Genomic DNA, 23,773 nt, shown 5'->3' on the forward strand with positions numbered 1-23,773 from the left:
CATCACTGGTGCTTATTGTAATAATTAGAAAGAATACTAGTGGAATAAACTGTCGAAATTCTATGGTGCTTTCTACATCAATCTGTATAATTTACTGTTAAAAGTAATTTTTATGAATAAGTGTCTGTCAAGAAGAAATAATTCTTCTTCCATGAAAATAATTGTCAGCTAAATATTCTTTAAAATAAACAAATATTTTTCTTAGGAAGTCCACTGTAAGGGCTGTTATGAAATGCAAAATTCAAAAATTTAATAGTTTAAAGCCAGACAAGTGCAGAATCTCATTCAATAACTAAACATATTTGTTTATTAAAATTAAATTTTATTTAATTTTAATAAATAATGTTTCTTTATTAAATGAAATTTTGCACTTGTTTGGCTTTAAACTGTTAAATTTTTTAAATTTTGTATAAATATTTTTCTATTTTTTAAAACAATAAATATTCCCTGCCTATGTACTGTAAAAATTGTCAGATAAATTTTCTTTCAATTAAATGAATGTTTCTAATTCTTTTGAAACAAACATTTCCTGTCTTTGTACTGTAAAAATAATTGCCAGCTAAATATTCTTCACATTAATAAAATATTATTACAGCTTAAATAAGATTTCACAAATCAGAATACATTCTGATGTCATAATAGACTCTCGCTTTCTCTTTCATCTCTTCTCGTTTCTTCATGACTTCTCTCTTTCTCACCCTGTTCTTTCTCTCAATACTGATGTTTACACAAACAAAACCTTATGCAGTGAAATTGTATAAATCCCTTCCACAAAATTTGAATCACGTTTTTCACCCTGTCAACTGCTATCCTCTATTTTGAATAATGGACTTTTCCAGCTGCAAAGAAATTGATTAAAGTAAAATTTGTATGTTTTTTTTTTTTTATTTAACCTAATATTACAGGGTTTAACATTGTATTTTAAAACACCTCTTTTAATCATAAAATAGGATAACTACATCTTGTACAAAATTGTACATATTAATAGCAATATATCTTAAATCTCTATTTCATAAAATATTATATTGAATTGAATCAATGACACAAAAAGGAACCAAACTTTTTAATTACTAGTGTATAAATCTGTCAAAAATTATGCTTCTTCAGTGTTTGCACTAATATAAAATCATAGAAGTAATGCTTCATGTTTAAATCATCATTTTTGATTGTTTAAAGAGAAAAACAAAACAAAAAAAAGGTACCAATTTCTCATCAAGGGCATAAAACTCAGGTATTATGTTTACATTTTTCTTTCTTAGAAAAACAATGAAACATCATCTGAACATTAGAGCCTGATCTCGGATGTCTAATATGTTGAGGTTTTAATTTCATGATCATTGAATATCAACAAGGGATTTGTGGTTGATAGCAAGTACCAGGTGGGGTAATCTAAAACATTTTGCAGCTCTTCAAACAAAAACTTTATGGCCAAAGGCTTTCAGCAGGTCTAGTGAATCGGGGAGCCAGCATATACAACATTCCAGTGTCCTGGCCTACAAAGATGGTCCATTTTGTATGGGTACTCATAATGTTTTTGGAGTAGTGTAAATCCTATTCTTGTTCAACTCCAATCCGTAGTCAGACATGTACGATTTATCGCAAATGTTCAAATGCCCTCCCGGATGTCATCTAGGATTTTATCCTTGGATTGCTGAAAGAGTTGCTCCAATGTATCGTCCCAGTAAAACCGGCTGTTATGCATTAAGCAGTTCTCTGAAAGGTGACATGATGGATGCCTGGTCAAGCACATATGAAACCTGATTAATCAGACCAAAGAAAAATCTAACTTCTGTTACATTTGTTGAAGATGAAAAGTTTCAGATGCTTTGAACTAATTTTTGAGATGGTTTGTACCCTGCTAGGCTGATGTCAAAACCAGCAAACGCCACTGTCTTTTGCCAAATGGAATTTATTTGGGTTGAATACGATACCATTTTCAGCACAAAGCATGATATATCTAATTGTGTGCCAGAAAGATAGTGCTATATCATCATCCCATAAAATGGAATCATCCACACGAGTAAAGTGTTCTGTAATGATGTCGAATCTCTCTGTAGCCATCATTGGGCGCTTGTAATCCTTAGGGAGCTCGCAAATATCAGCATCTGCTCCATTCTATGATAAAAGTGGTAACATCCCATGCTTTTGCAGCAAGAGGAACACTGATATCCGTTCCAAGCATCGAGAATGTTTTTTTTTTCCTGAGGGTATTGTATTGACATAGTTGAATGGAAAGGATGTATGGTGTGTTTCCCGTCTCGTTGCTGCCTTCAAATTCTGCAGATCAACTGTTCTATGTAGACTGCCATCTTTTTTGGGAACTGTGATCATTCTGGGAATACCATCTTGTTGATGTCCCAGCTGGCACTGTTTTAATGATGTTTAATGCAATATCAGCATCTACCTGGGATTTGATAGCTTTTTTCCACTGGTTGGGAACTGCAATCGGTTTCTGAATGGCCCTAAGTTGGTAGTTGTCCAAGAATGTAATAGTGAGTGTTCCTCCCATCATGGTCTGCAACTTTTGTGTACAGGTGTTGAACGCACTGCTGGCAAAGTGACTCTTGATCCAATTTTCTAGTTTATCATGATAGTATACCGGAAGAATGTCAGCTTGTCTGATGGTGGGAAGGGCGATTTGTATGGACTTTCACAAGGAGCTAATGTACTGTCAGTTGGTTTAGTCTATTTTTTCGCCGCTACTTGACTTCTAAGTTGCAACGGAAAGTTGCTTTCAATAATCCTTAGCTTTTTTAGGGCTGTCTGTGACATTTATAGGCCTTTAATTTTTTAGCAGATTTAAATTATCTCTAAGCATATCACATCACCAAGTGACATGAGCTCCTATGATGAGCTGGTAGTCATTATTCATGTCACTTAACTGATGCCTAGTGTGCAGTAGATGCTTGGAAGTGTACCCGATATCATTTAATATATCCTATCCAACTGTACCTGCATCTACCATGGCAGCTAAGTAAATGGTTTGTGGTTCCTTGTTTGTACATATCAAATGTGCAAGATTTATGTCCATTTCATATTAACAAATGAAGGTGGCGCTGGTTGGCTTCGTATGTACTGGTTGTTTATCCATGTAGAATTTCCTTTTCTTCCTTTAGACATCTGGGCTACATACTCATGATTGATATGAAGAATGTGTCATCATTAGGGTCATCCTCCATTTCGGCATTAGATAATGCTATACTGTGCCATGTATTTGAAAAGTGGTTTTCTCTTCCTCATTTGTGGCATGATTTACACCAAGTGGGTTATCGCCTGCAACCTTTTGGGTGTGCTTAATGGTCATAACCTTTGCATTTGTTGTCATCTCATGTCCTGAACTATGGTGGAAATTTTTGTGACAACATAGATTTGATTGGACTGATTTGTGGGGTCTCTGCTGGTCAAAAGTGGTTTGATGCTCTGGCCATATATTCCAGAGCCAATAGGCATTCAGTCAAGTCATTCAGGGTTGGCAGATAATTAATCTCTGTCAAAATTTTACTTCGGTGGGATGTGTCCTATAAGCTGGCAATGATCTGGAATTTAAGCATATCCTCAGAGATTGAGGTTGCACATTGTTGGTTGCTGCAACCATATTGTCTTTAGAAGGCGTAGATCATAGCCTGTGATTTCAATTGGGAAATGAAGGACGTGATAGTTTCCCCATCACTTTGCTTCATCATAAAGAATTGTTGACAATATATCTCAAGATGGATGGATTTCACTACAATGGATTTAATGTGTCTTAGCAGTTGTTTCTCTGTGACATAGGGCATTTGGACCAATGAAATTGAACAGCATTTTGTTAACAAACTGCATACAGACTCTAGCTCGTTTTGGGTTTCTGTAGCTCAGTGGGCTGTAGCATCTCTTTGTAGTGGCCATGCATCTTTGAAGATAATCCATTTATTATCTGACAAGTCTGATTCTATGACCAGGTGCTCGGACCTCACACATGGGTGGTGTAACAATGGTGTGGGTGCGCGTTGCTTAGCAGATAATAAACATGCTATGTCATTTGTTCCTGCATAGCAAGCTGTTGTTGCTGTATTTGTATCATGAGTTATTGGATCAATTTCAGTCTGTTTTGATGAGGGTTCGTGCAGTTTAGACATTTTTAGTGAGTATTGTCATGTGTGATTGCTGACTTTGCTGTGTATCTTTTTCTGTTCTTGACTTGAGATGGGTTGTTTGATTCCCGCTTTATTTTTTTTTAATCCGACTACTGACACTATGTATAAATATGGCAGAACATTTACACTCAGGAATGAAGACAAAACCCAGATATTTAACATTAACTTTATATTTAACATTGCCTTTATTATATGTCTGCCATGACAGTCCACCTCTGCCTGGGAGCGTTGTCTCCTATAAAGGTACTGATTTCTCATCAAGGGCATACATCTTTGGTATTATGTTAATAATATATATAAATGTGAAAGAGTTAAATTCAGTAAATTAAAAAATTTATGAGAAATTTACTATTCAATAAGGAATACAAAATTTTTAAGTTTTTCCTTAATCCATGGATTTTCAAAAAATATATATATACTAGTAGGTCTATGTAGTGTTGGGGGCCATAAAAAACAAATTAGAAGAGGTTAGAAAAAGTGTGCAGCATCTTTATATTGCAATCCATCTCTCTATCTTTCCACCTTCTCTATAGCATTTCCTTTTATTCTCGATGTACTTGTTACCCTAGCCTTAACTATTATGTGAGCTGGTCTACTCGTTCAATATTTAACATTTATTTACAACCATGCAAAAACAACTGCTCCAATTTTTAAGAATTAATATTCAAAGAGTCATAAACTCTGTGAAAATACAATTTTGATTTACTATGTAGTGACTTTACCTGGATCAGTAATTTTTGTGTCTGTGTATAAACTGCAGTATCATGTTTGATTGTTAGGTCCTTCAGCTTTTCATCATTTTTTTAAATGATTTCTTGAAATGAGATTACTATTTTTGTTTTTTTTGTTTTTAACTTGTTTTCATGAGTACTCTCTAATTAAAAAAAAAATGAAGTCTTTTACAAAGTTTGTAAAAACATGCAAAAATGGTGAAAAATAGTTGTACAGCCACACAAGAAATATCCAAATCATGATGTGTTTGGCTAACTATAGTTTATTACAGACATCAAAATGGCTGACATTTGTAAAGTTATTATTTAATAAATTAAAATTAAAAATACTTGTTTGTGAAATGTTTGTTTTTAAGACAATTGGAATAAAAAGGGAAGCATATTTTTTTAACATGACAAGTTTATTGTAAAGAATCATCAAACACACTCTCTCTCTCTCTCTCTCCTACAGACAGAACTATCAACACAAATGTTTCTGGTTGTGATTTACAGATCAGAAATGGTCGTAACAGTGTAAGATTTAGAAGCCATAACAATAATGTAAAATGCATTATGCAAATGTTAGGGTTAGAAGTAGGGTTAAAAAATTTTAGCTTCTCAAAAACAAAGTTGAAAGAAGTAAAATTGATTAACTCATTGATTTAAAGAAAATTTATTAAACTCATTCTTAACACAGAAGACAATTGATGCTAATGTTAAGTCAGACATCAAATGAAAACTTTGTTTGATGTCTGTATTAACTGACTGTTTGGTAACCGCTCAGCCATTTCTTGTATATCTTAAACTAAACTGAACTTTCGTGAGCAAAGTTTCTTTCCAAGAACTACCTGTCTGTTGAACATAATATCACAGGGCTCCTTTTTTTCTTTGACTCCATTTTATTATTCAGTCTTTATTGCTATTTTTGTGTACAATTTACATTTTGTGATTAAACCATAGTGTTACGCTTCAGTGCTGTTCCATACATGCCCAAAACTTAAATGTCATTGTTATTCTAAAAACCTGTTAAATTTCACAATTATTATCCATGCTTTGTTAGCTGCTTGTTCTTGTATGCACCCCTCCATGATCCATATTGCTTGAAATCAAGGCTCCTTATTTATACTTTCGAAAAAAACTAAGACCAGTGGAAAACAGAAGGAGTTTATTCAATTTGATTTTCCTTTCAAATTTCTGACCAGGGAGAGGAAGTAGAAAGAAACTGATAATTACTGTTTATAATCAAATTTTTCTGTTAGTGACTGATAGTAGAACTGATAATTTACGATAAGTTATCATCCAGTTCTGGTATTGAAAAGGTTATACTAGGCAACATCTCATACCCACTCTCTGATATAAAGAGTTGATATCACTCCTGTTGCATGCAATTAAATTACTTCTTACATACTTAAGTGAAATCTTCCTCGGTTTAGCACACTCCTTAGTACCTACAATATTCATGAATGTTATGTAGTTGATGCAAAAAAAAAAAAAAAAAAATGTCAGGTAGTCACGCAGCTCAAGGATACACTGTATGAGGATGCTAATCTTTGCATGAATACCTGCTCACTTGTGCAGTGGAGGATGCAAGTGAATCCAATTCTGACATACAGCATCATCAATAGGTATTTAAATTTACTTTCCAAGGAGTATTTTCCTCTTGGCGCTAAGTCATGGTATTCACAGAACCTAGCAACAATTATATCAGCAGTTTTGTTTCAATAGAAGAAAAGCAGTTTCCTCTGCCCGTATTTCTTCTCTATACAAACAGGAAGTAGTAGTGATACCTACAATATCCAAGTCTAAAGTTGCTTTGGCCAAACACTCCTAGTGTAAATCGATGTACACATTTTCTGTCTTTTTACATGTCTTGTTACACTGTGTTAATAAAATGATTTAATATCTACTGACAAGGATAGATTGAACAAATTCAAGTCTGAATACATTCAGACAGTTCAAGATTTAAAAAACAACATTATGATGATACTGGTCTGATGAAGCGATATCAGTCATGTTTTCTTTAGTTAAATATAAAGACCTGGGATTTGTTGCTTATCTTAATTACAACATTTCACTTTTAAACTCTGACCTGGAATCGTCATTCTATCACTATATGGATGTTTGAATGCCTCATGAAACTTGTTTTCAATTCTTTCTACATTTAAACATCAAGTTGTAAGTATTTTGTGCTGAGAAGATACTTAAAAAAAAAAAAAAAAAGGAGATACCCAAAGAAACATAATAACAAATAAATGAAAACAACAAAGATGGCGATGATAGTTTAAAAGATTTGTAAAAAGGAACCATAATTTATTGTAAAAATAGAGAATTTCTTAAGTTAAAAAAAACCTTCATGAATTATTTTGTTTCTCCATATTTAAATATTGCAGCTCTTTTTTATTTATTTATTTTTTGTTTTTGTTTTTACAAATATTTTAATTAGTGCTCATATTTAACAAAAAGCAAAAATGTTATAAACTGTTTGATATGATAAACTCTTATTAAAGAAAATTTTATTTTGGAATTAATTTCTGGATATTTTTTCAAATTATTTTAAGAAGATTGGATGAGAGAATTTGAAGATAATAAATTGAAAGTTTTGAAAATAATTTTTACCAACAAACTAGTTGACATAATTCTGCATCCATTTCAGGAAGAAAATAGCTCCATATTTTTAAAATTTTATTGGATATTTTATTTCTACACTTTCAAGCTGTAATGGTTATGCATGACGACAGTGATTGGCAAAGCATGAAAAAATATTAATCTAAATATATAAAAGCGACAAAATCTTAAATTTTTTAACAATCTGTTCAGACATTTTTGTTTGGTAATCCTTTATAGTAATACCGACATGAAAAAGAAAAAACCCTAATGATTGTATTCATTTCAGGAAGGAAATAGCTTCATTTTTTTTTTCTAATTTATTTTGTGTACACACACAATCATGGTGCATTCTCAAAAAGTTATTATCTAATGAAATAAAAATTACTTATTAAAATACATAGTTGATGGATTACTAGTCGAATTGTCTTTCTTAAAATAAAGCATTTTCTTTTTCATGTTTGGGATTTCTTTGCAATCAACTCAAGTTTAATATTAATTTATATTTCCATATCAATAACTGATTAATTAAAATTAATACTTTTTTAATTATATTTTACCAACTGAATACTTTTGTCTTTTTTAAATGAGATGTAAAGTGAAGAGAAATTATTTCCAATCTTCATTGTATTGCATAGTTTTACAAAATGAAAATATGGTTGTTCTTTATGAATTTAACATTATTTTATGATTTATCAAAGTATTAAATGCTAAACTATTGCATGTTGCTAAATGTTGTCATTTATAAAATATGTAATTATTGTATGATGCATGTTGTTTTATGTCTACAAATGAACACTTAAAGTATTCTATTTTTTTGATTAGCAGAAAGAACACATGGTCTCAATAGTTATAAGTTGGATTCTGGGGTTGTATTTGCTTCTAAAATCCTTTGTTATAAGTTAAGCAAATTTTTAACAGCTTATTTTCTATGAAATTAAAAAAAAAAAAGATATATATGGATGGCTGATAGTTTGCTAATTAAGCTGGCTAAATATGCCCTGTTTCCCTCCCAGTTGCTGGACCTGGGCACCTGCAGCCCCCTCCAGCCCCTGTCACAGGTAATGGGGATGTGATCACCAACAGTAGTGGCCCTGAAAAGGGGCCAGCAGGGACCATGGCTACTGTCAACACAACAGCTGCTCAGACAACAGTCCAGGCAACAACGACTCTTGAAACTCCAGTCAGTCCAGGAGCACAAATTGGACCCCCCAGACTTCCCCCACGGCCCAACCACCAGTCACATGGACGAAGTGTTTCTGTCGACCTTAAGCTCAAAAGTGATGTGGGTAGGTCAAAATTTTGAAAATTATCCAAATCTAATTTACTAATCCTGTCAGTTTTATTAACAATTATTAAATTAGTGTCACCTTCTCATTAGACTATATGTTAGTGTTTTAGTTAAAAGTTATAATTTCCTATAATCCGACACATTAGTCTTTAACCCTGAAGCTATAATTTCCTATAATATAAGTGTTTTAGTTGAAAGTTATAATTTCCTATAATGCGACACATTAGTCTTTAACTCTGAAGCTATAATTTCCTATAATATAAGTGTTTTAGTTGAAAGTTATAATTTCCTATAATCCGACACATTAGTCTTTAACCCTGAAGCTATAATTTCCTATAATATAAGTGTTTTAGTTGAAAGTTATAATTTCCTATAATGCGACACATTAGTCTTTAACCCTGAAGCTATAATTTCCTATAATATAAGTGTTTTAGTTGAAAGTTATAATTTCCTATAATCCGACACATTAGTCTTTAACCCTGAAGCTATAATTTCCTATAATATAAGTGTTTTAGTTGAAAGTTATAATTTCCTATAATGCGACACATTAGTCTTTAACCCTGAAGCTATAATTTCCTATAATATAAGTGTTTTAGTTGAAAGTTATAATTTCCTATAATCCGACACATTAGTCTTTAACCCTGAAGCTATAATTTCCTATAATATAAGTGTTTTAGTTGAAAGTTATAATTTCCCATAATGCGACACATTGGTCTTTAACCCTGAAGCTATAATTTCCTATAAGTGTTTTAGACATAAATCTACCTTTGCATCCAGCTCTACATAATTGGTTGGTAGATACTAAATTGTCACAGCCAAATATGGGAATGATGGATGTTTGTTTAAAGTGGAGCAGATTTGCTCAGAACCAGCCTCGTACTCTCATCCCAATGAGCCTGATCCAGTGACAAGACAAAAGTGGCAAGACAGGTGGAAGCCAGGAGGGATGTAGGAGCTTCTGGAAGTTTTAATGTCCTCCAATATACAGCACCTGGTATTCCCAAAAGTTTGCCCATTTGGTACTGGCCAGGCTCCAAATTGCTTAACTTTGGTGATCTAACCGGAACCGGTCTGTCAATGTGATTATGCTGTAATGAAACTATACAATGTACATATTTCTAATAGTTTTGAATTTTCATATTATAAAAAAAAAATGGATTATTTTAAAAAAAAAAAAAAAGAAAGATTTTTCATGGATTTTTTTTTTTCAATTCCAAGCTGATTATAAAGAAACATTAATTTTATTAAGATTAAATATGAAAACATTTTCTTATGTTGGTCATCAGAAAGTGATATTTGATTTTCATACTTAGATTACAAATCCTTTTTATTTACAACATGTAATAAAAGACTTATGTCATTTGTGATTTATACAAAATATGCACTTTTTTCTTTAATCTGTAGAAGGAAATCAGATCGGTCATTGTCAAAGGTTGTGTCATTTTACTTTGAACATTTGAAGTGATTGCAATTAAAGTCGCAAAATGAATGATTTGATTGTTCAAATCTTTTTAGATGATTTCCACTAGAGTGTACATAAATTTGATTTTACATTTATGAAACTATTTTCAAGCAACTCTTTAATCTGATTGGATTATTCTTCTCATCGAGGATGTTATTTTCACAACGTTTCAACTTATGTAACCTCCCACCTTCATTGGATGTGTCTTGTCAAACTCAAAGAAAACTTCTATCTAGTCATAATTAATGAAATGAGAGTACTCCATGGCTTTTTGAAAAAATTTTTTTTATTCCGTTTTCACTCCAAACAAGGCACAGTGCCACTTTAATGTAGGGGGCTACCATCGGGGTCATAAGTTGAAGGGATGTTATGTAGGGAGTTGAGTAGCAATATATTTGTTCACATTACACTTTAACTTCTGCATTTCAGTAGAGTTGGGAAAGCAGGAACCCAGAAGGGCGTTCCAAAATCTAGCAGTTCTGGGGCTGAAACTATTAGAGTAGAAGGCCTTCTTACATCTAGGGATCTCTACTGTGTAGGGGTGGGATTTTGCTGCTTGTCGGGAGTATTTACGTTGAGAAGATACAAGGGCTTGTAGTTCATCGGAGCATCCACCATTAAAATGCTTGTAGAACAAGCGGATGGATGCAACATTTCGTCGATGTGAAAGGCTGAAGCCTAGATGACAGTTCAGGACCTATCAGGTTGGCGACTCTCTTTTGAACCCTGTCAAAGAGTGAAAGACTAGCAGCAAATGCACCAGCCCAGATGTGACAACAATACTCCATACACTGGTGAATGTTGGCCTTGTAGAGGTACAGAACACTTTCAGGCGTAAGTAACTTTCTAGAATGGAAGAGAGAGCCCATCTTCCTCACAGTAGCCCTAGCAATGCTCTCAGTGTATCTGTTTCAACTCATGTTCCCTGTGCTTAAAATAAGAGTTCAGTTTGAAATTCCATACAGATCCCTGAGTTCGATAAGATACACCTGAAGAAGATCAGGTAGTTACAACAGCCAAAACATTGTGGGAATAACATCCAATATGAGAACAGTAGTTTGAGTAATACAAATTCTTAATCCCCTCAAAAACTCTGAAACATTATCTCCTTAATCATGTAAAAACACTTTAGTCTATTGTCAATCAAAATATATTTTGATTGCAGTAATCAAAATATTTGAATTATAGAATTTGAATATAGATTAACAACAGTTTCTTCACTAATGTTATCACTTCAATCAAAAGAAAACAACTATTTTAATGCTTTTTGTCTAATTGAACATAATTAGCTTAAAATCTATTTTATTCACAAATAAAACTAGTATTAGCATTAGTGTTGTATTCGTCATATTGCTGACTAAGCTGAAGCCAACCTAAAGCAAGGTTCAGTGCAATGTGTTTTTATTTTTATATTAACACTATAAATATTATTATTATTTTTATATTAACACTATAAATATTATTATTATTTTTATATTAACACTATAAATATTACAAACATAAACATTGAAATTATTTCAGAGGAATCTTTTATACAAACTTGATTGTGAAAATTAGTAGTATTCCATCTGATTAAGAGGATAGTTTTATTGCCAAGCTATACAAAGTAAATGGTAATATATTGGAAAGGGGCAACTATTGCAGACTAAAATTTCGATCAGATAATAAAAGTAGTGGAAAGACTAATAGAGAAATACAATCAGAGGAAATCAGATAAATGAAGTTTGTCTTCATGTTTGAAACATTTAAAAGAAAAAATATTTTAGCAAAAAGCAAAAAAAATTAATCTTTTCTTTTGTTGACCTGGAAAAAGCATTCAACCATATTCCTTGATTGTGCATTGGTGGGCAATTAGAGACTTGGTGATAATGAGCGGATTGCATGTCTTGTTCAGATTATGTACAGCAATGCTAGGAGAAAAGGCTGTACCAACCTCTCTTTTATATGTTCAGCTATTTGCTTTGCTATTCATCATTGTGCTTGAAGCATTATCAATGAAATTTTGTATAGAATGTTCGTGGCAGTTATAGTGGTGATCTGATAATTATTGCTGAATTAGAGAAGAACTGTGTACATGGTTCAACTCATGTAAAAGTAACAGAGTTGAAGGGCTCTCGAGTCAATATGGGGAAAGACACAAGTTATGATCAATGGCTCTAATCTGAAAGGTTCTGGTAAGTTTTCCTGTGATTTTTGCAAATCTGGTGTTGGCGGCAACTCTGTGGTCCAAAAAGGTTGTCATCATTGACTTCACAAGAGATACAGTGAAAATTGATTCTTATAGATTATCTCTGTGGAAGGTATGCTGATACTGCTATTTGTCTAATTAAAAGCAGGCCCTCTATTGAGTTTTTTGTGGATGGTCTGCAGAAGTTGGAAGTTGCAGACTTATTTTGCTATCTCGATGATACAATTTTTGCTGATGGGAAATATGAATTAAGTTTTATCTTGCATGGAAGAACTTTTGTGAGACTCTTCCCATTATAATCTGTCGTTCTTGCTAACTTGTAACTTGAGGTCAAGTTTATAACAGTGTAAATGTTCCTAGTGCCATCTTACATACAAGTAAATATTGGGTTTTCACTAATTTGGTCTTTTTGTGGATGGAACAAAATGACAGGGATATGTTTCAGTGAATTTGTGGTGTGCGTCTTGATGATAGTAAACTCCAACTCCCTGCTATTGAGAGTGAAGATACCCCACACTGGTGAGATATACATGCTGAACAAAGTTTTGGTTGGATAAGTGGATGCACATCTCGATCAAGGGTAATTGAGGAAAAGGCAAAGAAGACTTGGAATGATTTGATCAGAGATGACCTCAAACAAAGACACATTAAAACTGATGTAATTGATAGAATTTTGTGGTAGAAGTCATTTCATACCACCATGACCAACATTCAACTCATTTGATTCAGAAAAGACACCTTAAACAAAGATGTTAAGGATGCATTAACAATTATTGCAATAAATTGTACAAAATACAAAGGGGGTGGAGCAAGAGAAGCAACTCTTAGAGGCTTTGTCATGCATTAATACAGCACTGATCCTCTAGTAGAGATATTTTAGCATTAGATTATGTGGTTTCATGTCTTAGTCGATGGAAGAGATAATGAAGTTGAAATATGATTTGATGGAAAAATCTTTCCTCTGATTTAAAGTCACTGCTGATAGCTTTATTCTGATATGATCTCATATATCAAAGTAATAATAAAAAGACTTACCCAATATATTACAGATTCTTACTAAAAAAAAACTGATTGGCATAGCATTGTATATGCCACAAATAAAAATGTATAAATTAATAGCATAGTCTATGTATGAGTATTTTAATGTGATAATTGAAACCTGAATTGTATAAAAACAATGTATTAATTTGTTTCTTTTTTATCCAATATTTAAAATGTCTTGTGTTCTTTCTTAGAAATAATGAATTAGTCTTCACTGGAACCACAGGGTGTTAAAAATGGAAATGAAACCACTTTAGTGCTTTTTTTTTTTTTTTTTAACTTTGGAAGGCCACTCAAGGATAATAATTAATGAATGTAAGGAGGTAGTGTAGTAATTGTTAATGGTGTAAATTTGGTAGAATTTGATTATTTATGGGGACGACTCAACAAAAACTTGTTTACATTGGATTTGAAGGATACCATGTTGTATTCAACCAGGAAGCAAGCCAATGGAACAGTGTTCCACAGGCAGTTCTGAGAAAGAAGCTTTGTTCATGAAATCGGCATTTAGATTTAGGCACAGATAGAATGGAGGAAATCGTTTATAGTGGTTGTAACTAGTCAAGTGTTTTTTTTTTTGGTTTTTTTGTTTGTTTTTTTTTGTGAAAGTTTGGCAAGGGTAGCCATAGATTCGAGTTCAGTCAAACATTTGCATGAAAATAATGATAGCAACAGAGACAGGGTTGCAACGCCTCTTCTGTGAGAAAGAAGTTGCAGGGTAGGGAAAAGGACATCACCTACTAGGTTTCAAAGTCGGTTTTGAACTCTAGACTGAATAGGGTGCACTAAGCAGCTCCTGCCCCCATGTGGCAACATTACTCCATTTTAGGGCATACAGATAGAGGGTTGCCTCCGCAGTGAGATACCTACTGGAGCGGTGGAGTGATACAACCATTTTTCCAGCAATCTTAGCAACAGATTTGATGTATGTGTTCCATTTCAGATCAGGAGTGAAAGTATCTTCCAGAAGTTTGTCAAGACATGAAGCTTCCCCAAGACAAGGGCCATTTATTTCAATTGGGGCATGATAAGGGTCAGAGCGATTATGATGAAAAGAGAGAAGCTTAGTTTTTGATGCATTAAAATTAACTAGCCACCTTTTTCCCCATTGTACCACGTTCTCAAGATCAGAAGAGAGAATCGGAAAGATGTTGGTCATTGCTGGCCTTTGAAGTGTTGCCATTGATTGTGGTGTTGTCTGCATAAATGTCTACAAATGATTTAAGGATGTGATTTGGGAAATCATTGATGATTAGGAAGAGTTGGGTCCAGGAGGGAACCTTGAGGGACACCAGTATTAAGACTATGAATTTCTAATTTCTACCCATCAACGACTACTCTTATAAAACTATTAGAGAGAAAAGATTTAATAATTGAGAAGACATTTCCAGTTATTCCATAGCTGGCAATCTTGTGGAGTAAACTTTTATCCATCAAAAGGCCTAAGTTGATGACTAGAGTGTATAATCTTTCTATGAATAATTAAAAGGTATTGCTCTAGAAACAAAACCCCTGAGAATAGATCCACTAAATCCTGTGTGATATTAATTAAATTGGGTTATATCATATGTGTTCTTTAGGGGATCACAAGGCAGCACTTAATTGATATTCTCAGTGCATTAATAGTGAATAAACAGAAAATAAATACATTGTTTTTTACAATTCATATTGCAAGTAATATTCACATAACATTAATATACTACAATAAATATTGACATATTTTTCTTTTTTTTTTTTTTTTTTTCTTTTTAGTTTGATTTTATTCCTGGGATTAGTTTCGTATATAAAATTAGTATTTTTTTTAGGTAAAATATATTTTGACATTTTATTTTTAAGTCATAAATATTCATCTGAGTTTACCAATCCTCCTCCTTTAAATTCTCTTATTCAAATCGACTCACCAATCTAGAAAGGTAAAATAACAGTTGAAATCCAATTTAGCAGTTTTTCTCCGTTTCTTTTCCTTTGCAGCCATATTTTATCATTTTTATTTCTTGTTGTTGTAACGTTGCATGCATCAAATTTATAAACTGTTGTCTCTTCAATGGTGCATGACATTAAAGCTACTTATTCGTAATCAGTTGCTTATTTTTTTGTACTTGCTTTCTGTTTTTCATAACTTTAATTTCACTGCAGTAATTTCACATATTTTAACTCTATATGCAGTTTCACTTGCATTTAACTTTCACCATTATTTGTTATCAAATTGTTTCAAAGAATAAAATATTAACTTTTGTCATGTTTGCCATTTTTCACCAATCTCTAACTTTTCACTGATGATTGTACCATTTTTGTTTTCTTTCTTCGTAGGCGCCTCAGTATTGTTACCACCTCCAGCAGTTCCCCCTCGGATATCCCCCAAAGATGTACGTACATTATTGTAATTTCTTCTTCATTCTTTACTTCTCGCAGATTTAGTTTTGTATGTCCATTGAGCTGACAATTCTTCTCGTCTAATTTGGTTGCGTACATCACACCCATGACCCTCAAGAGTGTACGTTTTTTTTGTTTTTTTTTACACAGTGATCACCACTTATCAAGGCCCGGAAGCCACTCAGGGATAAGGGTTATTGCAAGTACATTACGTTAGTGTGGAGATTTGATGAAGTGTTTACTTAAGGGGGCGGTTCATTAGAAATTTGTTAACATTGGACTTGAACACATCCAAGTTGTAGTCCGGTGGGAAGCAGGCAGACGGAACAGAGTTCCACAGGCGTGAATGGCCAAAAGGATATGACTATTCACTATGGAATCGGCTATGCCAAATTCAGATCCTGTTGGTTTTATTGTGTCTAAAGTTATACATTGATACTGTTGACAAAGGTATGAACCTGTAATTTCCCTCCAGCTATGGATAAAAATAACTTATTCAATGAATTGTTTATAATAGGTTGAATAGTTTTTTAGTCCTAAATTAAAAAGTTGTTGATTTGCTGTAAATGCAACCAAATCATAGGCAGACATCTGGTTTTGTTGCACAAGACATTTGAGAGAAAGGGAGAGACATTCTTTAGTATGATGAATATTACAGTATTTTTCGACCCTTTTCTTTTTAATGTGGCTTACTTGCAAAACCATTTTGTATTCTGACCCAATCATACAATCATACAACCTTAGGTATGTGGAAAAACTCAATGTGGAATGCTACACCTCCAACAACATTCAGTGAGTGATGTCACTAAACTTGACCATTCTGAGTCTCAGTTTGTCTCTTGCTGTTGGGCAGTCACTCTGGTAAACACCCTGGATGCTGAAAGTTCCTGTCCGGTGAATTACTATTTCCTTCCACGTTTTCAAAGATCAGGAGAGCAAATCATCCAGCATTGGTCACCAAAGTCTGTATCGCTGGAGAGCAAAGGTCACTTCAAGCCAAAAGAAGAAATAATAACACTTCGAGCACTGGTCATTTTAGATAACATAACAATAATTATTCATAGAAAGATTATACACTCTAGTCATCAACTTAGGCCTTTAATATACATCACTAGATGGTACTTAATAAAGTCTGGGTAGTTTTCAAGTTCAGTAACTCTAAATTTGCGAGTTGGTCTCTCAGTGTTGTAGCATACAGTGAGGAGAAAACGGTAGCCTGGGCAATTTACAAGTTCAGATCTTAAAGTTAAGTTTGGAGTTCAGGCTTTCAACAATATGCAATTCAGGGGGCGGGGCAAAATGTCAGTCTGGGTGATTTTAAGAATTCAATCAACAGCCCTAAGTTTGCTGGTTAGACTTCTAGCAACATACAGTTTGGTAGGGAGCAAAGTGGATTCTCTGTGTATGGCTGGTTCTCTGTCTGACTCTCTGTGGCTCTCTCTCTCTCTCTCTCTCTCAGAATCTCTTTCTGGCCGTCTGCATCTGCTGAGTTATATGGAGAAACCGATGTTATAACTTCGCCCCTCTTACCAATAGAATTCAATCCATAATTGTCAATAATGTATTATTGGTTCAAATTTCCAGTTATATTTACAACTAATAATTCTGCAGGGATTTAACTTACAACACCATGAGTGATCAATGAAACTTTAAGCCCACCCTATTTCCTTCTTCATCAGTTCCCATCTCTCACTGTCACCCTGACAGGATAGTATTTTGTTGTCCCTTGGGACTGATCTTCATAATTATAATTTTTCATTTAATTTCTTTTTTAACAGTTATTTCAATTAGCCAACATTACAGTGTGTGTGAGAGGAGTCTCTCCAACCCTCTTGATAAGTCGTATACCTGCTTTACATTATTTTGGGAATTCAGTTAATTGTGCCCTGTTTCTGACATGGCCAGTCCATAATCTGATTCACGAAAAAGAAAAAATAAGACACAGCTACATAAATCTTCTGAAATATCAAGTCACTCTGCTTGAGAGAACTTAACATCATTTTGAGAATCCAATGGTCAGTTCATAATTTGGTAGCAAAATATGCAGAAATAGCTACTTAAACCTTCCAAGATATCACTGCTCAAGAGAGCTTGACATTATTTTGTTCCATTTGTTTCTTTTTGTTCTGTCCAATTTTCGGCATGCAACATATCAACCTTTTTTTTGTTTTTTCTCTAGGCTGCCAATATTGTTACAATGCCACAAACTCACTTAATTTCTGTTTCTTTAAAAACTTGTCATACATTGAATCATTAATTCATAATTTTTTCTGCAATCCAACCATAAATAAACTTCCATCTATGCTTGACTTGTCCACCAAGTTTCAGTTATGAATGTCCAACAGTCTTTGTTTTATTGATATTCAATGAATACGAGGGCACTATATTGATCGTATCATCAGTGGGAAGTGTTAACCTGAATCCTCAAAAATATTATTTAACTGAAGAGGGCCATCACATATCCAAGTTTACTTGCCACACAAAGGTGCATTTTTGGAGCATGGATCATTGAAAGGCAATAAAACAAAAACTGTTGGATATTCACAGTTAAAATTTGGTGGACAAGTCGAGCATTTTATTAATAATTCAGTGGGTGGGTAGCATTTAATTTGAATCATCTTGTACAGTTCACATATTTTGATGGTATAAATTGATTTAATATTGGGTTTACCGGATCTGACAAGTACCTTAGAATATTCACACCTTCAATGTACAGGGCGGAATGATGAAAGTGACAACAATTTGAGCTTTGTTTTAAAACTTCTATTGAAAAAAATTAATTCGCATAACTTGATTATGTAGTAGAGCTGACATCTATTCAATGTAGTCACCTTCAGTTGCATTCATCGCCTCGATAAGGGTCCTTCTCCACAAGCGCCAGTGAGAGCTCGACAGAATACTCTATGGATGGCAGCGATCAGGCTCGCTTTGGTGTTGTGGGAAATCATGCTGGTGATGTTCTCGATGTATGACCAAACAAAGTAGTCCAGCGGGTTCAGATCGGGGGAGAAGTGGAGGAGGGGGCAGTGAGAGAAGGGTACAAAGTCGTAGCACTTCTTCTGAAGCCAAGCCTGGGTCTCTTTGAACTTGTGGTCCGGTGCCGATTCCTGTTGCCACACCCAGGGTCTGCCAGCAGCCACCTGATTGCACCCAGGGATTACCACACTCTTTAATACATCCAGATACACTCCGATGTTGACTTTCAAGCTGACTTCAAAGATGTGAGATAGTATGATGTGGTCCTCACTTGAAATTGCACCAAAGATCAATACTGTAGCCAGAAACTTTCTGTTCATCATCCTGGGCATGTCCTTGTTATTCTGTGGGTGCTGGCAATGGTCCTGTTGTCATAACTTGGATTAATAGAGAGCGTGCGTTGTACCGCGGCGTATCTACAATCTCACTTGTTGAACATTGTCACTTTCAGACATGGAAGGCTCCTATCGCTCTTAGGATTTATACGCAACTGGCAAACTAGTAGATAGTCTGTAACAAAGAAAAGAAAATTGGTTTTCATCAAACAAATGAAATAATGTCATCTTTTCTAGGGCGATAATTTTATCATTCGTAATACTAAATGCAAACTGCTAAAATCAGTATTATATATAAACTATCAAGAAGAGCCAATGTTGCTTGTAATTGAATAAGGATCACTATGTACTTTTTACTATGTTTACTTGGGTTAAGAGAGAACTTAAAGATTCAGAATCTCTTCCATTGTCTTCCTCAGTAATTTTTAAATATAAATACACTTAAATTTTGTGTAGATTTTCTAACTTTTATTTCTGTGGGAAACAAACACACAAACATTTAATTTTATATATAGAAAAATGTATCCTTTATTTATTGATGATAAATATATAATTTATTCATGACTTGTGTGTTTTAGTTCTTCAAAATTGTTTATGGAAGAAATCACATCTATATTTGCATATATGCTAGATATACCTGTGACCCATTATATTCAACTTTGATTTTATGAGAAAATTATGAACTTTGACATATTTTTTTAAGACATTCTTACATAACTAACAATAGTAAGCCCTTTTTACTTACCTCCCCATGAGAGCAGAGTTCGATACAGTAAGTTTTTATTTCTATATTATCATTAATATTCCTATGTTATGGTAGTAAAGAAAATAAAGACAAATACAATGAATTTAAAATGGATTGCAATATTCAATCACTTACTGATATGTGTACACAAACATAATATCACCTGCATGCTTCCATTCTTGGATGAACTTAGACTGGCATTTTCATGAAGTAAAAAAAGCCACGGATAGGATTTCACTTCCAACTTAAACATGGTCATCTTTACATCCAATGTTACCAAATACTTGTGAAACTGTCCTCATAAGTAATCAAATTTTGTTTGTATTCAGTTTTTAATCTTATGTTTTCTCATTCAACTGAAAATATATCCATCTTATTAATCCTTATTCTTCAGTGACTTTGAGCCTTAACAGATGGTGGCTCATTTGTATAAAATTAATAAAAATCTCTGACTATAGATGTTATACTAACTAGAACTATTGATAAACTATTTCTATCATTCTGTAGATTTCTTGTGGTCATTTAGCATGTCTTTTCCATATTAGATGTCGATTGCATGTTGACAATGGTAGTAAGAACCGATTTTCAAAATACTAGTTTCACGAAAAAAGTATTTATGTATACTTGAAATCTTGTTTGTCTTTTCCTCTGGAAAGCTGGATAAATTAATCTGTGGTTAAGTCGAATGAGAGACGAACTTTGTCAGTCAGTATTTTATGTATTTCCAAATCTTATTGATCACTGAAACAACGTATTTATCTTTCATACTTTGAAAAAAAAATAATTGCATAGAACATCTCTTCATCCAATTTAGGAGTGCTGCAAGTGTCCCAGACTTCTTGTGGGCAACACCAAGCAACATTTCACATCTGCTCTCGATGTGGTCCAATCTAAAAGATGATCAGCACTCAGGTTTTATGCAGTCACATTACAGTCTTATGTACTTGAACCAGATAGTTCTCAGTCTACCACTCTCCCTTATGCCTAAGATATTCAGGCGTATTGAGGTTGGAGGGGATACACTGTATATGGCCCAACCACATCAGACCATTATGCCAAAGCAATTACAGATAAGAACTGTTTTGGGGCCCATTTTTTACCACCATGCAAGATGGAAGGTGAGCACAGATTGAAAAAACATTGTCCCAAAATGAAGAAAATGTGCCTTGATGTAACTATTGGCAACAGCTTCCTTAACCTCTCTCAATGTAAATACTATTAGTATACTCTGTAAGTCTCTACTGACTTTGAACAATATATTAATAGCATATATTTTTATATAATGCTTTCTTTCAGTCTTTTATTTTTACACATTGAGTTTAAATGGTTAAAAAAAGAAGATACCCAAAATAATCACTTGAGGTTTCTTTGTCCAAAATATATGTGGTGCCTCATGGATATCACATGGCTTTGAAATAAAGTAGAATAGCATATTTGATTCAGAGATTTACTTTCTAATATCAGTTTATGATTATTTTCATTAAAAAAAACATTTTTAATCACAATTACTTCTGAAAACATTGAGATATAATGATACTCTCAGTCGTTGGTCATACTGAAAGGATTTTTTGATAGATCAGTAAGCTACTTTTTTCTCGTCTCAAATTGTTTATTCACACACTATTTTCTATCTGTCAGTAACAAGATAAAACCGTTACTTAGATTTAAGCCTGTCAAAAGATCATTATTGTAAATTGAAATTTAAAAAAAATGGCTTAGACCAGCTGTGAATCCAGTTCCTAAATTTCTCATTCTATATAAACTATTTCACACCGTTTTAATCCGATTAAGATTACAGCGCCTGAAAACGCCTGCTATTTTGGTCATTTTAGCAGACCATAGTTGCACAGAAAATTGCATTTGAAAAAAATTTTGTGCACTATTAATTTCTGGTGTAATTTTGGAATACATACATCATGACCTGTTGAGATGACCAAATGCTTTGGTCTTGATTAGGTTTGTTGGTCTTTTTAATTTGATTTAACATGGCTTGCACATTTCAAATTCTCCTTATTTGACATGTAAGGCATATTTAAGAGAGAAGGCGTTAATAATGTTGCTAATTAACTGGACCTGTTCTTTACTAGGTCCCTAAAAAAAGCGAGCATCTATTACCTGGTTTTTCTGGTATGCAAGCTGAAAAGATCTTCCGATTTACGGACTTTACAACTGGAGAATTGGACTCGAATGAATCCCCAAATGTTGAGGATTCTGCGTCTAATGTATCCCATATCGAGCTGCTGGCTCCCATGGTTGAGAAACATCGTCGATGTGCTTCCCTTGACTTAAGACAGACTGGGGTAAGAGTCTTAATGTCGGGTTACTGCTGGTGTCTGTCTGCCTGAACCCTTTTCTTTCCTTATTTATTTTTTGTTATATATGTATATTAGCACTGTATCTGTAGGTTGCAATATTACTACTACTACTACACAGTGGTGTTGGGATTTATGCCAATAATAACAGCTTCTAACATTGAGCTTACTATAAATTCCTCATTTTTGGAAAAGATTCTACTTTTCTTTTACAAATTAAGCTATGCTTTTTTGCTTTCTCAAAGACATCCATTTTCGTTATCATTGTCATAAAATAGAATCTATCTACCTCATCTAAGGATTCATAATAATGTAAATTATATTAACGTTTCTTAAATTTATAAAAAATGTTTTTGTATTTAAAAGATTTAGAAGGCTATCACAATGCGGAGAATGGAATGCACGCGGTGTTGTGGAAGAAAGATGAAAACACTAGTATATATATGTATATACATCAAGTATATATATATATATATATATCAAGGAACATTGCCACAGACAGTAGACCTCTTCAAGTAAGACATGTCAATACATAACACAATTGAATAAATATATATATTTGTCTATTCAATTGTGTTATGTATTGATATGTCTTTACTTAAAGAGGTCTACTGTGTGTGACAATGTTCCATGATATATTTTGGGGAAGCCCCTTTCTCAAATGGTGGATGTTATAGATATATTCAAAGCATGCTAGTTGGAAGAATAAAAATAAACTCAGACAAATCACAGGACTGCCTGGTTCCAGGCTTACTGGCCATTTTGTACATGGACAGATTAGAACGTCAAGCCTTCAATACCTGCAATTTAGTCACATTCTCTCAGGATATGTTGACGACATCCTGATCCTCACGTCATCATGCGCTGATGCTGAGAACATCTACACCATATTCTTCAATACATATGCAACTGACCCACTTAGGACTATCCCTTAGCAGCTATGCAAATACAAGTGCAATGATGACCCACTTCTGTGCACACTGGCTAATTGCCCCATGTACCCCGCAACCACCTGTCACTGTACGCATGTAGTCTATAGACTAGAATGCTCCGTCTGCAAAAAATTCTATGTGGGCAGCACCATGAGGCTCTGCATATAAAAATCCAAGAACACACACACACACAAGCATCATCATTCCGCAAACACCTCAACATCTGTAGAAACACCAGTAGATCTATAAAATCGATATTTTAGCCACAGAACGCAATATTGGAAATGTTCGTATTAAGGAATCACTACTAATATCTTAACTATGGCCAAAACTTAACAACAGATTGGAACTCGGCTCCTTATTCATTATATAACATTTCATATAGCTTCCACCACAGCCATCTCATTGTACTCTACTATCCTAACCTACTAGAACAAAAATAAAGCTAACAAATACAATAACCCTAATCTTAAATTTAAGTTGAAATACTTAATCAAATCAAGCTAACCACTAATAAATACAATTAAATACACTTAATTACATTTCCTACTAGGAAAATATCTAAATAATATTTAACTAAAATAAATAAGAATACAATTTATTTAAAAAAAATAATAATTGACTTAAATTATAAAGAAATAAATATGATTAAATAAGTTAATAAAACCAAA

The 23,773-nt window shown here is 33.5% G+C and overlaps 1 protein-coding gene across 19 annotated transcripts in view; it reads left to right on the top strand.

The window, feature by feature from the left end:
• Positions 1 to 23,773, top strand: part of LOC145285776 (ralBP1-associated Eps domain-containing protein 1-like) — a 309,459-nt gene that overhangs the window by 267,885 nt on the left and 17,801 nt on the right. For 9 of the 19 annotated variants that reach the window (XM_080134125.1, XM_080134130.1, XM_080134127.1 and 6 more), the window contains 3 exons: positions 8,464 to 8,736; positions 15,740 to 15,795; positions 21,946 to 22,158. In XM_080134125.1, the coding sequence (XP_079990251.1) occupies positions 8,464 to 8,736; positions 15,740 to 15,795; positions 21,946 to 22,158 (542 nt within the window). The remainder of the gene's footprint in view (positions 1 to 8,463; positions 8,737 to 15,739; positions 15,796 to 21,945; positions 22,159 to 23,773) is intronic. The other 10 variants (XM_080134136.1, XM_080134131.1, XM_080134139.1 and 7 more) reach the window with 3 other exon arrangements.

The sequence above is a fragment of the Euprymna scolopes genome, chromosome 10, assembly GCF_053919585.1.
Source record: "Euprymna scolopes isolate OS-2025 chromosome 10, ASM5391958v1, whole genome shotgun sequence".
Classification (NCBI taxonomy): Eukaryota; Metazoa; Mollusca; class Cephalopoda; order Sepiida; family Sepiolidae; genus Euprymna; species Euprymna scolopes.